Source organism: Copadichromis virginalis, linkage group LG3 (assembly GCF_057382275.1).
Source record: "Copadichromis virginalis isolate Kocher_CV1m ecotype Utaka linkage group LG3, C_Virginalis_male_GT1.1, whole genome shotgun sequence".
In the NCBI taxonomy this organism is placed as follows: domain Eukaryota; kingdom Metazoa; phylum Chordata; class Actinopteri; order Cichliformes; family Cichlidae; genus Copadichromis; species Copadichromis virginalis.
This window is the reverse complement of record NC_140620.1, coordinates 56,402,406-56,419,911: the sequence shown is the minus strand read 5'-3', so window position 1 is coordinate 56,419,911 and position 17,506 is coordinate 56,402,406. Positions and strand designations below refer to the sequence as shown.

Genomic DNA, 17,506 nt, shown 5'->3' with positions numbered 1-17,506 from the left:
TTCCTATAGTGAACACAAGGACACGTATTTTAGTGAACTGCAGCATATTCTCTATCCATTTTGCTGCTGCTCTTGGGTTTTCACGTCTTTCAGGAGGTGTATTTGAGCCAATAGCTGCTCCTCTCTAAGCCTGGTGCTGGTCTCTTCCTGTTAAAAGGGAGTTTTTAAATCACCCAACATGCTAAATGCATCTTGTTGACTGTCTGATTGTTGGGGTCTTTCTTAATTTTGTAGGAAATTAAGTTGTAAATGAAATTGGTCTGAATTAGACTAAGTCAAAATGATAAACAGGTGCAATCTACATTATATGGGCAATCAATGCAAAAAGCTTTAGTTGCACCTATAGGTTGCACTGTACACTAGCTGGCCCTGGAAAAACCTGCAGCGTTACAGATCAAAAAGGACTGATTACTGCTCTTTGTTTCTGTACTGGCTGAAGGTGATAAGCTAGTATTTTGAGAACACTTGAATACAAAGCCATATTATGTGGATGTGAAATTTAGCTGTGGACCTGGAAACCTCCACAGAAAGCTTTACTTGTCAGTTCAGCATTTAAAGAAAAGTACAAACCAAACTCTCCCTTCAAGTTTTATTCTGTTACAACACTTTAAACCACTGCCAAAAAAAACCATGCTGAAAAGGAAAAAAATATTGCTTTGGATTGCACAGCTGAGAAGGTACTGCCTGACTACTGAAGTCACAGAGACTTTCCAGCCAACAACTTTGCTCTGCGAGCTGCACCAGACTTCCTCTTTGCTTTAAGTCTGAGGAGGGACTGGGGGGATCCTTTTTTTCCTCCAACTTTGGCTTTGGTCCGATGTCTGGAGTAGTAAAACACAGACGAGCAAGTTAAGACGTGTAAATATTAAATCTTACGGGTAGAGTGGAGTGACAAGATTTATCCCTTAACAGGAACAGATCCCTGGCTCACCTGTTGAACCTGTGTGTGTGTTTGACAGAGCAGTCTTTACGTTTGTGCTCTGGGCTTCCGCAGTTAAAGCAGCCCTCCTTCCCTTCACGGGTGGTACATGGGTGGTCTGGCAGGGCACAACGGCCACAGGACTGGCAGTGCTCCCAGGCTTACAGGAAAGATATTTAAATAAATTCACAAGAAATATATGGGAAGTGTGACGTGAAATCAGTAACTGCACATCAGTTTGCATCTGTGATTAATCGACCTACACGGTTTCACACATTTCACACAGGTTGAGCAGTGCTTCCATTCTCGGCCGTCCTGCAAACACAGAAAATACAGGTTGTGACATGCAAAGATTCAACGGAAACTTGATGCAGTGCCTTTTCAGTTTAAAAATAAAATGCAGTCACACGAGTTTCGTACCTTGGATGGGCAGAGGTTGCATTTCGCACAGTGTTTGTTCAGGGATGAGACATATCTCTCACATAAAGGGCAAAATCTAAAAACGAGAGGGTCATTCACAAATTAAACACTTTAAATTCAAATGTGCAGAGTTGCTTAAATACACACAAAAGACAGACAGACGTCTGACAGTTTGTGTTTCACAAAACTCTCATGTGTTTATGCATTTTATTAACTGCACAAGGAAAACCTGGAGTTGGCGGTATGAGCTGTTCATTTCTTCACATATGAAAGTCTTGAAAATACCAAAATAAAAACGCCAACCCCATTTTTAAAATGAAGCTGAGGGATTAATGACAAATAACACCAATGAATTCATGCATCCATTAGTTTCCCCATTAAACTGCCTTCTTAACTTTGTGCTAAATGTGATATCTTTAATTAAACACTTTTAAATGTAGCTCATAACTTTGCCCTTTTTATGGCGATGATTTTCTTACAGTTGAGAAAATTAACAGATGATTTTTATTCTCCACAGTTAACCAAAAACATGACTTTGGTCAGTCTATGCTCAAGCCCTTTTAGTTAACATCAAATCACAAACCGATAACAATCTATTCAAATGTTTTATCACATATACTTTAAGACATTCTCATCTCCAACATTATTTCTGAACACGTCTGAATTTAACTGAGTGAACATGTAGTAACCTGTAACCTTCCTCTTTGGGAAGGATGATGTCTCTGGGTGAAAGATTAGTGAAGAGTCTGACAGGAGACTGTTTTCTGCCCATCTTTCCATGTTTATACAGAGGATGGTTGTCATAGTCCACCTGGTTCAAAAGAAAAACTGAAAATTTTAAAACTGAAATTTCATTACTTCTAGTTCTAAATCTTTTATTTGTTTTTGTGGCCATAATATTCCACTGTAAAGTGCACTGAAATATTTAATAAATAAAGTAAGCTCGAGGATCTAGGGAAAGTGGAGCATTGATAAAAAGCATAGCCTTGATTCGGTTTGTAGTCTAATAACAGTAACTATGTGTGAGTCAGCATGCTGCAGCTGAAGCAGGAGCCAAAAACACATTTTAAATAACTTCAATTTAAGAATGCGCATAAATTGTTGTCTCTATGTCACATTTGATTGATAAACATAAATAATAAGGGGTAGAGTACGAGTCAGTGGAACTTTTCATTCGACAAAATTATGAGTGTCTATGCAAGTAAATATTATAGCGCATCACTTAATGTTATTAGTTTAGAAAAACCTAAAGCTATACGTACGCAGAGAGTAATATTAGCTGATGACTCTAAACTGCTGCCTTGCTGTTACCTGGTAATCCAACATGCTGAATGATGGGAAACACTCCAGTATCCGAGGCTCAAAGAAATAAGGGAAGACCCAGATCATGGGCATGTTAGCATTACTGCTGTCTGCACACACAAACACAACATGCATGCTACAGTCAAACACTAGATTTCTTCATTTAAAGTAATAGTTCTAATAGTAAACAAAAAGTCTCTTTCCTTGAGCCATGCAATGACTTGCTGCTACTATAACTTTAGCTTAACCCTAACCTGCAGAGAAAAGGATTGTAAGCAAATCTACAGTCTTTGCTTCTTTTAGCTCGTTTTGCTGTTAGTCTGTATAATTTAAAGTCTTACACTTCTCAACCAACCTCCTTTCCAACACCCAATAGAGCTTCTAAATGTATCTTAATGCTGCTCCACTTTGTGTGTCTGCTAACATGTTAGCCATATCAACTTTAAATTATGATAACATTTTAGCATAAAGTTTTGTTTTTGCATCTTATACCTATTAAAAAAAAGACACAAGTCATAAATATAAAAAGAAACAATTAATTCTGAAAGTTCCACAGCGGTGCTGACCAGAGCTCTGCAACTTCTTCCATGTGTGAGATAGCAGAGAGAAACTGTTGGCCAGGGGCTTCACCAGACCACCAAACGGAGGGTCGGCTACCATTGCCACCTTCTCCCCGTCAGACTCTCTGAGGAAGTTCTTCAGGGTTGCAATGGATGACTGATAAGAGAGAAGGCTTTATCAAACTCGGCTGTTGATGGAAAGTTTGACTGAACTAGCAGGACATCAGCTCAACTCCTACCTCTCCACCAAAGAAGTGATGGTTAAACATGTTGTAATGACAGAACTCATCTTGACTGTAGAACTGAGCATACCTGAAACAGAAAGATTTTGTTTGGCTTTTTATTATGCAACAGACTGTTCAGTGCTTCCGGACGCTGGTTAAAAAAAAAAGAGAACAAGTTTGAGCCTATTGACGACTGGTATACAGCACATTAGGTAACAACACAGCAGGGAAGGATAAGGTGTCTGACTATGTGCTGCAAGCTGAAGCTTGTTACCCAGGAACATACCCATCCTGCACTTCTAGCACAACGTTACAGAAACAAACAGCAGCGAACTCAGGTAAGAAGTTCTTAAAACAACATTATTTGATAATGGTTAAAGAATATCCTTTAGTCCAGATATGCTGCCTTATTAAACAGTACACAACAGAACAGACTCGTCTCTTTGAAACTTGAATAAAAAAAACAAACATTGGATTTAATTATTATTATTTTATTTAAATTATTACAGTAGGTCAGACTTGGAACTCTGATCTGGAATAGATTTTTGGTAAAGGCTTGGCATGAAATGACAGGTTTTCTCGAACTTTTCATAGCCCTGACGAGTTAATTTAATCTATACACACACAAATACACAGCAGAAGCTAATTCCAAGAAAGTGCTTTTTTAAATAAAAGGTAAATGAGAGAATGACTTATGTAGAAATGTAATCTGTTTTTATTGTTTTGTTCAGTCCTCAGAAATGGCAGAAAGAGAGTCGTGCTCCCTCGGTAATGGAACGTCAACAGCCGTTTACACTAATCTTTTAGCGCCCTCTGAAGGCATCCACAGCCTACTGCAAGACGGGCTGAGCTTCACTCCACTGGACGCCAGCAGTGACGGCACTATTCAACCTTTTTCTCGTTCACCCAAACTACAGCGTAAGGCTGCCAAAACCGCACAACCCTCTCAGGTACAGATGTTTTGATTGGCTGGAACATACACCAATCGGCTATAGCATTAAAACTAGCTGCTAAATATTAATAAGTCGCTCTAGTGCTGCCAATCTACATAAACCCGGCTTGTGGATTAACATCTTGTAGGTCAGGGGTGGGGGAACTCCAGGGCGCGAATGCAATGCTGCATGAAGTATTTACTGTGTGATTCTTACACACAGACTTTAGAGATTTTACCACTATCTACTCATGGGTCATAGGCCATAATGACTGTGACCTAATCAAGGCAACACTGTGCATTTTCTCTCTATAAAACTTTTCTTTATTCGAGAGCTCAGCAACCAGCAGCCCCAAAAAAAGAAAAGGAATACTGTCATATAAATCTCAGTTTAGTGTCGAACTCTTTAAAGAACAGCAGGAACTGATTAACAAGTATGACGGGATAGATAGATCATAGAATCATCAGGTGCCAAAGACCGATCATTTAGATCATTTATGATACAAAAAGTGTCCTGTTGTCTGCAGGAGCAGTTAACCAGACGTATCCAGGAGCTGCAGGCTGAAACGTCCAAGACTAAGGCGCGCATCCAGTCTCTGAAGAAACGCAAGGCCGATCTCTCTGTAAGTAAAAACCTAAAACTACCAGCACTGAAAAATTACCTAATACATTTCTGACCACCAAGTCCAAGGACTGCAAACAGAGCAATGATATATAATAAATCCCTAATAACATGTCCTCTTAATCACGCTCCTTACTGAAGAGGACCACAGAGGTCATGAAGCAGCAGGTTCGAGAGCACTTTGAGAACATGCGGTGCATTTTGAAGCAGGATGAACAGGTGATCCTGGACTCCCTGGAGCTGGACCTGAGGCATACAAGGACCAAGCTGGACCAGGTTCTAAAGAAGTGGGATAACTACCACGACCAGGTCACCAAGAGCATGAGCAGCATACAGAGAACGTTGAGTAAAAGCACCACAGCGAAGGAAGGCGAGCAGGTCTGATTTACATACAGCTCAATAACAAAGCTATAAGTAGTGTTCTTTTATTTTAACCAGTATTTCTGCTTATGTCTCATCTCAAGGGTCACTCTGAGACTGCAAGGTAAATCGCTGCACCTTTTACCTTTGCTGCTTCATCCCCGTACAGGTCTAAATCACACCTCTGTGCCTCACTTTGATCTTTGTCACCACTCCTCCAGCCTTAAGAAGCCAGACACGTCTGAGAAGGAAATCAGGCTGAATGAAGAGAGATTCGAGAGGCTTCTAAAAACACTCTCCTCCATCTCCAAAAACCTCAAGGCCAGGCTGCAGAGGAAGACTCTACTCTTAGGTACTAAGATGCTTACATCTACATGCTATCAGGCTAACTCATTTACAGCAGCAGAGTGAGTGAAGTTAGGTGTACTTTGGGAGCATGACAGAACAAAGTAGGCCAACCAAGGGATGCTTTATCTGGTTAAAATAACACCAAACCCCTGCAATCTACAGTAAATGTCTGCTCCAGATTACTCATTTGCTGCATATACAAATAAATCAGTCATTGTGTGAAAAAATGGTTGGATGGTGTTTAGGTCAAACTATAGGTATTGATGATCATGGCATCAAATCCATCAACTCTCAACTTAGTAGATCCAAATAGCCAATATCAGCTGTTTGCTGAGCTGTTGATGCTAATGCACTGAGCCACCAGGTGCTTCTTAATAAGTGTGGATGTTGGCTTTCTACTTATCCATAGTTCCCACATGCATTGGTCTTCTCTCATTAGAAGCATTCCATCAATTCCATATTGTCAGTCCATTTCCATGTATGCTGTGCTCCAGTAGCCCACTTCCTAAGCAATTTGACCTCTCCCCCCATCCCCACCCTGTAACACTAATAACCTGTCAAATCAAATATGCGGTGCCATCTGCTACAATCACGAGTAATAATACATTTGTTTACAATTTGTTTACAGTAACTCTGATAATAACAAAAGATCAAAATCTCATTAACAAATTATTTCATTCTTTTCAGATTCTTTCCCCATAATGATCGACAGGCAGTCTTGCCATAATCTGATCAGAGTGACATCAGAGGGGCGGGGCATGTCCTTCTCTGGCTCTGCTTGCCCAGCTCCAGAACATCCCCTTCAGTTTGATAAGGTATGCTGTGCTCTGGGGTCCTCTCCCATCACAGCAGGTCAGAGTTACTGGGAGGTAAATGTCCGCTGCTGCTCAGCCTGGGCTGTGGGTGTAGCCTATGACACCCTTGAGAGAAAGGGCAATGACAAGGGCGCCAAGCTGGGCCGAAACAGGAACTCATGGTGCGTAGAGTTTCAGAACCGCAATCTGACCGCGTGGCACAACAACCGGCACATATCATGTCAAGGAGTGGGGCAGACTCCAATTAGAAAAGTGGGAGTGTGGGTTAATTATGATAAAGGCCAGCTGATATTTTACGATGCAAAAAACATGGTTGTCCTGCAAAAGTTCTCAGCAGCCATGACACCGGTGTTCGACAGAGCTCATCACCAGTTCACTCAACCCCTGTACCCCGCCATACGCTTCCTGAGACCACCGGACAATCAGGTCTGGCCAAACCACTTGGAGTTTTGTTCCCAGAAGTTTCTGTGATACCATTATCATATTCTACATAAAGTTGTGCTTAGAAGTTTACATATGCTCATCATTGTGATGAATGCTATGAATGCTATATCTTTGAGCTACGTAGAACGATTGTACAGCATAAAAGCTTTAATGACTAAAGGCTCAAATATACACTTAAGTCTTTTAACAGATGGCACTGAAATTATTTTTACCTTGACAGGGCCTGTAAATAATTTGATCAATTGACTACAACTGGTAGTTTATCTTTGCCAGCATAAAAAAAGGATTCTCTTGACAGCACTCATGAGACCAAAACTTAGAACAATGGAAAACTTGGAACTGTAGGTTCTACAAAGGATTATAGATTTACACAAGTTCAGAAAGTCTGATGAAATCATCCCCAAATCTGATTCCAGGGTCATCGGCTCAAATATACACAAGTACATATTTGTGCCTGTATATATGCTTTTGACCTTTGAAGCCTGATCCATGAAATAACTGCTAATTTTTTTAAAAAGATTTATGGAGTGTTTATTTAATCTTTTGGCAATAAAAAAATGAAATATTTATTTGAACATATGAGTTTTAATTTGTATCACATATGATACACTAGGCATTAAGGGGTAAAAATGTATCTTCTACAATGGTTTCACACTGAGAAAAGATCGATAAAATCTTTTTTAAAAAGTACCCTGACATTCAATGCCCATGATAAGAACATGAAAAAGTCTGACCACACCACTATAACAATGTGGAACATCTAGCCCAGAGGTATTCAATTAAAATTTAAGGAGGTCCAATTAAACAAAACCAGTATTTCTCAAGTAGCCAAATAGTTGTAATGGTATCTGTATATAGTCAACAACTGGCTGTCATTCAACAGTATTTCAAGAATGGCTAAACTTCAGATTCCCACATCCTCCTCCACAGAAGCATAGTGGTAACTTCTCCATAAAGCAACACACAACCTTTCATACAAGTACCTTGAAAAGCTACATAGCAGAATTTAGACTGAGACATAGTAACTAAAGCTACACTACTCAACTGGCTGATGACAGCTGGAATTGGCCTTGATGATCAGGTTGTAATGTCATGAAACGTACTGCCAGTCCATATATATTCGTTCAGTCAGTCCTGAAATCTTCTCTCATTATGAAACATTAGCATCGGTTTCAAATGCCACCATGTTCTGCTCAGTTATCATTCTTTGAAATGCACAAAGAGGGTTTGCAGAATAAACATGTTAGACTCAGTGAAATGCAGTCTAATTCATTCTCACCTTGATTTTATATACACAAAATAGCCTATGTGCAAACACCTGGAACGCTTTATTATATACAGGAAAGCAGCAACTGATGCATAAATTAGCAAACTTACCTAAAGTCAATGTCCAGCAAGAGACTCTTTATTGGCTCAAGCTTTTGCTCCAGATTTTGCAGCTTGATCAGCTCCTGCAGTCTGACCCAAAAGGCAACAATCTCATTACTGATGAAAAACACATCTGTAAGCGTTAAACATTTAAAGCATTTAACTGAGATTTGACTAATCAAAATATTTAGCCTTCAGTATATGACAGTTACACATAATTGATGTATCACCTGTCAAATGCCATACCTACAGTGACCCACGGTGAAGGCAAAATCATGCTGCAGTGGGAATAGACAGAGAGACTTCTCCAAAATTAAGTAGATGCACCTATGGTATGAATTTCAAAATCCTACATTGCCACTTTCTTGAGAATGTGATGTAACAGAAGGTAGTGTTTTTCCAAGGGTGTAGAGATCACAAAGTGTAGTTGTACAGAAAGATGTACATTAGCAGAGAGGACTTGGTTAGTGTGTTTCCATCATCATAGTTGAGCTCGTCACAGTCAAATTAGAAACCTTAGGTTACATAATGGCTCCATTTCTGCTTTAAGTCACCAGATGAACTGATTCATCGAGGCAGTTCAGACAAGATGCTTCACTATAACCGAGACAAATTTTCTGATACATTCAAAGGTCACACTTGTGTCTGTCTCACCTGGGTGTGCCCACACACAGTATTTTCCTGTATCCCAGACCTGCTAAAGTATCCAAGAGAAAGTTTGCACTGCGGTCCGTGAAAAGGTACTGTGCGTTGCTCTTCTTGTTGTTCAGGGGACGCAACAGTGCACTGGGCCTCCTCAGCTGTGCTGCAGTAATGGGAGTGGATATGTGAGCAGAGTGAAGGCTGTGCTCGTCTGGCAGGAGCAGAATCTGACAGTCCTGACAGAACTTCTTCTCGTCCAGAGGGAGCGAGACAAACTTTTGAAATCTGAAGGACAAGATACAAATATCCTAAAAGTCATCCCATACAAAATCAGCATTAAATAAATAAAATGAAGCTTTATAAACAGCCTAAGATAAGCAAAATGAGTATAAAATCTCACCTGCTGCAGTACTCCTTATGGGGGAAAGGGGGCCTCGTTGACTGGCTCTCTGCTTCTCTGGCCAGCAGCCTGGCTTCTGAAACCTTTGACGCAAGTGAATTGAAACAAACTGATCGATGTCTTACATCGTTTTATCATGAGCTCTGGAATTTTCCAGTAAGCCTACCTTTTCATCTTCCCACTGAAAGAAGTTGCAGTCTTTTCTATCTCGACAGGCCGAACATGCATAAAACCTCCGACTTTTTTCTCCTCCTTTACAAACCTTCTCAAACAGCAAGGTAGGACCTGACAAAATATACAAAGTTGTTAAAAGTTTGTTATATTCCACAGAGAAGAATAATATGGGTCATTTCTAACCCCGGAAGGTCACACAAACATGGGCTAAAGTCTTCAGCTCACCTGTTCATTAAACAGAAATATTTAATCGCCCAATAGCATGGCAGTAACTAAATGTATTTAAAGTTTTGAAATTCAAACTGAGCATAAAAATCGTAAAGAAAAGTAATTTAAGTCACTTTGAATGTAGCATAGTTGGTGTTCCCACTGAGACAACCATCTCTAGGGTTTACAGAAAACGGTCAGTGCTTTGTGCCAAACTGCTTCCCTGATGGCGTTGAAGCCAGAGAAGAATAGTTAATCTGCTTTTAGCTGACCGTGGCATGCAAAAGAGCATGTCTGAATGCACAACATAATACCTCAGCAGGTGCCTCTCCTTTCAGCTAAGAACAGGTAAGTGAGTCTACAAAACTTTGAGCATGGTCTCACAAATTTGGAAAAACATTGGCTGGTCTGATGACTTAAGAATTCTACAGCGATGTTTGGACAGCAAAATTTGGTGTAAGTAACATGAAGTGATGGGTGTATGTGCTTTGTATCAACAGTTCAGGGAGCTGCTGCTGTTATGATGTGGGAGCTTATTTTCTTGGCACACTTGGGCTCCCTAGTACCAGCTGATAATTTAAACACCACAGCCTACTCCAGTTCTGCCACCTTGTCCATTCTCTTATGGCTGCTCCCAGCAGGATAGCGAGCCGTGTCACAAAGTTTGGATAATCTCAAACTGGTTTCTTGAACCTCACAATGAGTTCAGTCTACTCAAATGGCCCGAGAGCACCATAGAGATGTGGTCAAACGATGTATAGCAGACAACTGCGACTGCAACCAAAATATGTGAGAAATGTTTTCTGCACCAGGCACGAGCAGGGGGGGGGGGGGGGGGGGGCTAGAGGGGCTTGAGCACCCGCCCCTTTCCTGATGGGTGCCCAAAGTGCCCTTTTGTTGAGGCAACTTTTTTAAAAAAAAATTATTATTATTATTTTTTTATGTGTGTGTGTGTGCGTGCGGAGTCCTGTCTGTGCCCCTCAACAATAATATTTAACTATTAATCACAGTTTTGCTAAATAAAAGGATCTGGCTTGCATCAGTCACATGATCACATTTAACCAATGATCGCCCTTGACGGCAGAACGCGCTGGTTACGAGCCGGGAACGAGCTCACAAAGAGCACGCGCATTTTTAGCGGTCCGGAGCAGCAGAGTGAAGCTGACCCCCCACCCACTTGAAACGTAAAGGCAAATAGGCGGAGCGGTTAGTGCTACGTTTGTGCAGATTTGTGCAGGTAAAATTAGCGTTTGTGCTGCTACGGTTTCCGAGATATTAAACTTTATTTTATAGGTCATTCAAAGGTCACCATCCCCCCAGACTGCTCCAAAACGGGCCAAAATGGTCTACTTTTTTAGTGCTACGTTTGTGCTGATTTGTGCAGGTAAAATTAGCGTTTGTGCTGCTTCTGTTTTAAAGATATTAATGAAAATGAAAAGGTCAACCAGCCCCCCCACATTACCCAAATCCAACAAAAGTGGTATCAAACGTTTGTGCTACGTTTGTGCTGGTTTGTGCTGCAAAGATTTTCGTTTGTGCTGCTATCATTTTAAAGATATTAATAACAATTTCTAGAGGTCATCAGAGGTCAACCAGCCCCCCCACATTAATTAAATCAAACAAAATGGCTGTCAATCAACTGTGCTACGTTTGTGCTGGTTTGTGCTGCTAAAATTTTCGTTTGTGCTGCTTCTGTTTTAAAGATATTAATGAAAATGTAAAGGTCAAAAGGTCAACCAGCCCCCCCACATTACCCAAATCAAACAAAAGTGGTATCAAACGTTTGTGCTACGTTTGTGCTGCAGAAATTTTTGTTTGTGCCGTTATTATTTTAAAGATATTAACAAAAATTTCTAGAGGTCAACCAGCCCCCCCATATTAATGGAATCAAACAAAATTGATGTCAAACATTTGTGCTGGTTTGTCCTGCAAAAATGCTTGTTTGTGCTGCTAACATTTTAAAATTTTTAATAAAATAACGTCTTGATGCGTGCTTAATCATCCAGGTAAGTAAATCCCAAAAGGTTGATTCTGTTCATCTGGACATTTTCAGTTGGAGAAACGTTTCGTCACTCATCCAAGTGACTTCTTCAGTCTCAGCTGACTGCAGGTTTCCCCAACCATATAAACAGTACATTTGCATAGTGAAGGAAACTAGCGCCACTGAATGAACAATGTGCCGGGGGGTTAATTCCATGATTGTTAGTATGCAAATTCTTATGACCATTGATCAATGACAACTAATCAAAGCCTATTGATCAATGGCCATGAGTACCATTCACAGAGAGTTGGGGAATGGCTGCAATCACAGCATTGTAGGATGGCGAAAGATGTACCCTTGGGCCCCCCTTCTCGATTCAGAGATGGTCGGCATCCTGACAGCCCGATGGACGAAGCTGTCTCTCAGTCTGCTGGTTCTGGCCCGGAGGCTCTTCAGTATCCTTCCTGATGGCAGCAAACTGAAGACGCTGTTGAAGGGATGAGTGGAGTCACCTGTAATGGAGACGAACTTCCAGATTAGGCAGGTGCAGTAGATCTCCTGGGGAGGGAGGCAAGAGAGGTCCCCACAATGCTCTCAGCTGCTCTCACTACCCGTTGTCATTTTTTCCTGCAGAACCCAATGCAGGAGTCATACCACACAGTGATGCAGCTGGTGAGGATACTCTCAACTGTGCCTCTGTAAAAGGTGCTCATAATGGGGGTTGAATCTCTTGTGCTTCTCAGTTTGCAGAGGAAGTAGAGTCGCTGTTGGTCTTCTCCACATTCAGGGACAGGTTGTTGTTGCTGTACCACTCTGGCAGATGGTTAACTTCACCCCTGTAGTAGATCTCGTCGTGGGTTCAGATGTGTGAGAGCTGAGTGAGGGGCAGTTGAAATTCCATCATCGGTTGAGCGTTTTGACCGGTATGCGAACTGAAATGGATCCAGGTTGGGGGAAAGCAATAATTTGATTTGATGCATGACTAACCGTTCAAAGCACTTAACTTAATAATGATGGAGGTGAGTTTGACAGGACGGTAGTCCTTAAAGCAGGAGATAGATGACTTCTTGGGTTCAGTAATGATGGTGGAGGGATCTCCACACACTGTCTGGGGATTGTGTCACCACGGTCTGTAGAGTGGGCTTGTAGTCTGTGATGGTTTGTATTCCTTGCCACTGCCTCCAAGTATCTCTGCTGTCGCTGAAGCTTTGCTGTAACTGATGCCACGTGACAGGTTTGCCCTTGCTGTTCTTAGACTCACCTAATTCCGGCTCTGAAGGCTTGCATTTTTCAACTTTAGGAGCATTTAAACCTGACCTGTGAGCCATGGTTTCTGATTGGCCCAGACAGTGATAGTCCTGGTCTCTGTGACATCATCGACGCATTTTGGGATGTAGGCAGTGACAGTTTCTGTATATTCCTGAAAGTCTGTGGTGTTGTCGTGTGTGGCGGCCTGTGGTGGAAAAGCAGTCCCTCTGAGGACCCTTCTGGCCACACCTGTACCTGCTTACGAACTGGTTTGTTGACTTTGAGCAGGGGCCTGTGGGAACCCATGGCACACCTAGATTTCTGCCTGTACTGACCCTTATGCAAAATAGGTGGAATTAAGACACAGTTCCAAAAGCAAACACAACTGATCAGTGCCGAGAGTGGTCCTGTTGCTGAGGTTGGGATGATCCTGTAATCTCTTATGAATGACCTCCAACTGGGATGCAAGTGAAGACAGATGTAACATCTCTCTCTCACTGTACATGTACTGTTTATAAAATTAGGGAAACATAACCTGCACAAACAAAATAATTTGCAGGACAAATGTTTGACATCAATTTTGTTCGATTTGAAGAAGGTAGGGGGGGCAACTTCACTCACGGGTGTTTATAAGGTTGGGGAAACCTGCAGTCAGCTGAGACTGAAGAAGTCACTTGGATGAGTGACGAAACGTTTCTCCAACTGAAAATGTCCAGATGAACAGAATCAACCTTTTGGGATTTACTTACCTGGATGATTAAGCACGCATCAAGACCTTATTTTATTAAAAATTTTAAAATGTTAGCAGCACAAACCAGCACAAACGTTTGACATCAATTTTGTTTGATTCCATTAATATGGGGGGGCTGGTTGACCTCTAGAAATTTTTGTTAATATCTTTAAAATAATAACGGCACAAACAAAAATTTCTGCAGCACAAACCAGCACAAACGTAGCACAAACATTTGATACCACTTTTGTTTGATTTGGGTAATGTGGGGGGGCTGGTTGACCTTTTGACCTTTACATTTTCATTAATATCTTTAAAACAGAAGCAGCACAAACGAAAATTTTAGCAGCACAAACCAGCACAAACGTAGCACAGTTGATTGACAGCCATTTTGTTTGATTTAATTAATGTGGGGGGGCTGGTTGACCTCTGATGACCTCTAGAAATTGTTATTAATATCTTTAAAATGATAGCAGCACAAACGAAAATCTTTGCAGCACAAACCAGCACAAACGTAGCACAAACGTTTGATACCACTTTTGTTGGATTTGGGTAATGTGGGGGGGCTGGTTGACCTTTTCATTTTCATTAATATCTTTAAAACAGAAGCAGCACAAACGCTAATTTTACCTGCACAAATCAGCACAAATGTAGCACTAAAAAAGTAGACCATTTTGGCCCGTTTTGGAGCAGTCTGAGGGGATGGTGACCTTTGAATGACCTATAAAATAAAGTTTAATATCTCGGAAACCGTAGCAGCACAAACGCTAATTTTACCTGCACAAATCTGCACAAACGTAGCACTAACCGCTCCACCTATTTGCCTTTACGTTTCAAGTGGGTGGGGGGTCAGCTTCACTCTGCTGTCCGGAGCTGTAGGAGAGACACAGACTGATGCCACAAAACCAGTAAGTAGGTGTACAGCGTGCACTGTAGTGTATAGCACCCAGGAGTATTGGCTTATTACGTACACGTTGGTAAGCTGTCTTGTAGCAACTGACGAACTGAAACAAACGAGCGTGCTGTGTGTGCAACAGCGCGACAAACATTACCTGTCCTTTTATTAACTGCACAAGTAGTGCTGGTCATAGCTGCTGGCTACCTGTGTAAGGCTGTCATGGGTCTGTAGCTCTGTCACCGTTTTTGGGAACATATTTAGTTTTAAAGTATTTAGAACATATTTAGTTTTAAAGTATTTAGAAACATATTTAGTTTTAAAGTAAGTTACAGAGCTTTTCCTGCCTTTCTGGAGGGATTATATTTCACTAAAAAACGATCTAATATGCATGTCCACATAATAATTATTATAATATATTTAAAAACACAAGCTGTATTTTAAAGAACATACATTAAGAAGCAGATTATATTAGATTTATATTTTAAATAAGACAAAATTTGGATTTTACAGTAGTGAAATTATTGTATCTCTACAGTTTTAAAAATGTAATAAGCTTTGCCCCTGCACAGAGTGGATAGTGAAACAAATGGAATCATCATAAATACATTATTTCATATTTATTACTTCCCCCTCCTCATTGCTTTATTATTGTAGCTCTAGTAATAAATAATAATGTAAGGATTCTGAATCAGCACAGTGATGCCCATAGTATATACAGTATTCTGAAGAAGATCTAAAATGTCACTGTGTGTGCATGTGTGTGTTTTATGTATATGGATTTTTAACATTGTCCAGACATGCCTGGTAAGGACATGAGGAGGAAACAGTAGGAGCTGTGTGAGGCTACTAAAGGCAGGGCTATAACATTTTTCTGTCATCATTTTATTATAGATTAAGTGCAGGAGTTGTTAGGTGTGGATAATTAGATTATAGTTTATTGCAATAGCAAGTTGTGCCTTGTTCTCAGATAGACAGCAAGTGCAGAGTGATATATGAAATGATGGGATGGAAGGAAGAAGAGAAGCAAAGAGTGATTCACAGGCAGAGCCTAAATTATTTCTCACAGTTTTTGTTGCCTTATGGTTCCAAGCGCTGTCACCAATCTTTGCATTTTGTTATTATCTCATGACACTTGTTTAATCAGCTACCATCTCTCCTATGGACTTTTTAATGTCTACAGTCTCAGATCAACACAGCCCTGCCCTTCCCATATTAGATTCTTGATGAATGTGTGTTGTTGTTATTCAGCCTGGTTCAATGTGCCCCTTTTTAACTTTGAGCACCCGCCCCTTTAAACCTCTCTGCACGGCCCTGTTCTGCACCCTGCAGTATGTGTGGCACAAAGAATCAAAGCAATTTTAAAGGGAAAAGAAAGTCCCATAAAGTTGATTCTGTTCATCTGGACGGAGCGTTTTCAGTGGGAGAAACGTTTCGTCATCATCCAAGTGACGTCTTCCGTCTCAGCTGACTGCAGGTTTCCCCAGACTTAAACAGTACATTTGCATAATGACTGAAACCAGCCCACTGAAGGAACAAAGGTCATAATTATGCAAATTCTCGTGACCATTGATCAACAACCACTGATCACTGAAAAAGAAAGTCCAAACCGGTCGTACCAAGGTACGTATCCACGACGGAATTTGTTCCCCCAGCGTGGGGAGCTGTAACTTTGCTGTATAAAGAGCTAACATCTCCAAAATTTCAGGAGTAGTTAGTCATTATAAGAAGTGTTTGTGAACTAAAAATGAAGAATGAGAGATACCGTTTGTCCGTGATTTGGACAACCCAGTGGATGCTGGAGACGAAGGGTAAACAAACTCTGTCGGAGATGCCTTCCTTGGCACGACACCTGTAAGCGTGTGTACTATATACACATGTACACATGTAGTAGATTTCATTTTCAGAAATACACCCCTATTACTGCTAGCTACTATAGGCAGGATATATTAAAATACCTTGATTACATGTATAATATCATCACAGACAATCTTGTTCTAAGTATATCAATAAAAAGGCTAAGCAACTTTAAAATAAGACATCAAACTCAGTTTGGCTTACTCTAAGTAAACTTACCATGAGAACAACACGGGGCTGTTTTCCCGCCCTCACCGAGAATAACTTCTATTCCGTAACTGTTGCCATATTCCTCGTTTACATCCATTCTGTCGATTTTATGCAACAACAAAGTTTAGCTTTAAACCTTTCAACATGATGGCGTGCCCATGAAGCCCTTTTCTTGTCGCGGAGATATGACGTCACAACCACGTTGTCGCAGAAGGCAAAACAAAAGCTGAAATAAGCTCATTGGTCCAGTTTACTTTGATGATGACTGAAATTGTTGTCAAAATTTACGAATTTCAGTTGTGTGGGGTTAATTGTATTGGTAGTGGTTAATAGGAGTAAGATCATGATAAAATCCGATGTGTTATCGATATATTTTAGGAATTTATGCTATTGTATGGAGTGACTTTAATTCACATGCAAAATCATAATTTATTTTATAATTAATTGGACATTGATTGTCCAAGGAGCAGTAGTTTAAAAAAAATCATTAAATATATTAGTGTTGAACCACAGAACCCTTTCCTTACCTGTATATTTAGCAATAGATTTCTTTCAAATTAGAATGAATTTTTGTGAAATAAGTATTCAAAAACAAAGACGACTTTTACAATGAGGTTTCTTTATACCAGGAGGAATGTAGTCCACCGCTGGATACTCTGTCATTACACGGCGGGTTTTCTTTAAGAAAAATACAATTCCCATAAATTCCGAGCCATGAGCGCAGTGGCGCTGTCAGCTGGATGCTGAAGCTTCAAGAGACAACACGGCCGCTGTTACCTAAATCCAAACAGGAAGCTTGCAGTTTATGTCTTCAAAGTAAAATACATTTTAGTGAAATAAGAAGGAATC

The 17,506-nt window shown here is 40.6% G+C and overlaps 2 protein-coding genes across 2 annotated transcripts; one reads left to right on the top strand and one right to left on the bottom strand.

The window, feature by feature from the left end:
- Positions 1-575: 575 nt before the first annotated feature.
- Positions 576-16,831, bottom strand: zcchc4 (zinc finger, CCHC domain containing 4). Its single transcript, XM_085451778.1, has 13 exons — positions 16,667-16,831; positions 9,522-9,640; positions 9,356-9,438; positions 8,968-9,240; positions 8,323-8,403; positions 3,441-3,513; positions 3,208-3,358; positions 2,651-2,751; positions 2,029-2,150; positions 1,340-1,415; positions 1,183-1,234; positions 932-1,079; positions 576-821 (listed from the first exon to the last, which is right to left on the bottom strand). Exons 1-13 carry the CDS (start codon positions 16,752-16,754, stop codon positions 698-700), a joined length of 1,491 nt encoding a protein of 496 aa, XP_085307904.1. The 5' UTR covers positions 16,755-16,831; the 3' UTR covers positions 576-697.
- Positions 3,669-7,512, top strand: LOC146715352 (E3 ubiquitin-protein ligase TRIM62). Its single transcript, XM_085451779.1, has 7 exons — positions 3,669-3,763; positions 4,157-4,375; positions 4,884-4,979; positions 5,120-5,356; positions 5,443-5,462; positions 5,560-5,690; positions 6,374-7,512. The coding sequence occupies exons 1-7, from the start codon at positions 3,674-3,676 to the stop codon at positions 6,970-6,972; spliced, it is 1,392 nt and encodes a 463-aa protein (XP_085307905.1). The 5' UTR covers positions 3,669-3,673; the 3' UTR covers positions 6,973-7,512.
- Positions 16,832-17,506: the final 675 nt, after the last annotated feature.

Bases quoted from the DNA above. Each gene is read 5' to 3' on its own strand.
- LOC146715352 (XM_085451779.1), top strand. From the start codon at position 3,674: ATGTGCTGCAAGCTGAAGCTTGTTACCCAGGAACATACCCATCCTGCA. The intron at 4,376-4,883 runs GTACAGATGTTT...TGTTGTCTGCAG, and splicing joins AAACCGCACAACCCTCTCAG to GAGCAGTTAACCAGACGTAT. The intron at 5,691-6,373 runs GTACTAAGATGC...CATTCTTTTCAG, and splicing joins GAGGAAGACTCTACTCTTAG to ATTCTTTCCCCATAATGATC.
- zcchc4 (XM_085451778.1), bottom strand. From the start codon at position 16,754: ATGGATGTAAACGAGGAATATGGCAACAGTTACGGAATAGAAGTTATT. The intron at 1,416-2,028 runs GTTACTACATGT...TCTCGTTTTTAG, and splicing joins CCCAAAGAGGAAGGTTACAG to ATTTTGCCCTTTATGTGAGA. The intron at 1,080-1,182 runs GTAGGTCGATTA...CTTTCCTGTAAG, and splicing joins TGTGAAATGTGTGAAACCGT to CCTGGGAGCACTGCCAGTCC.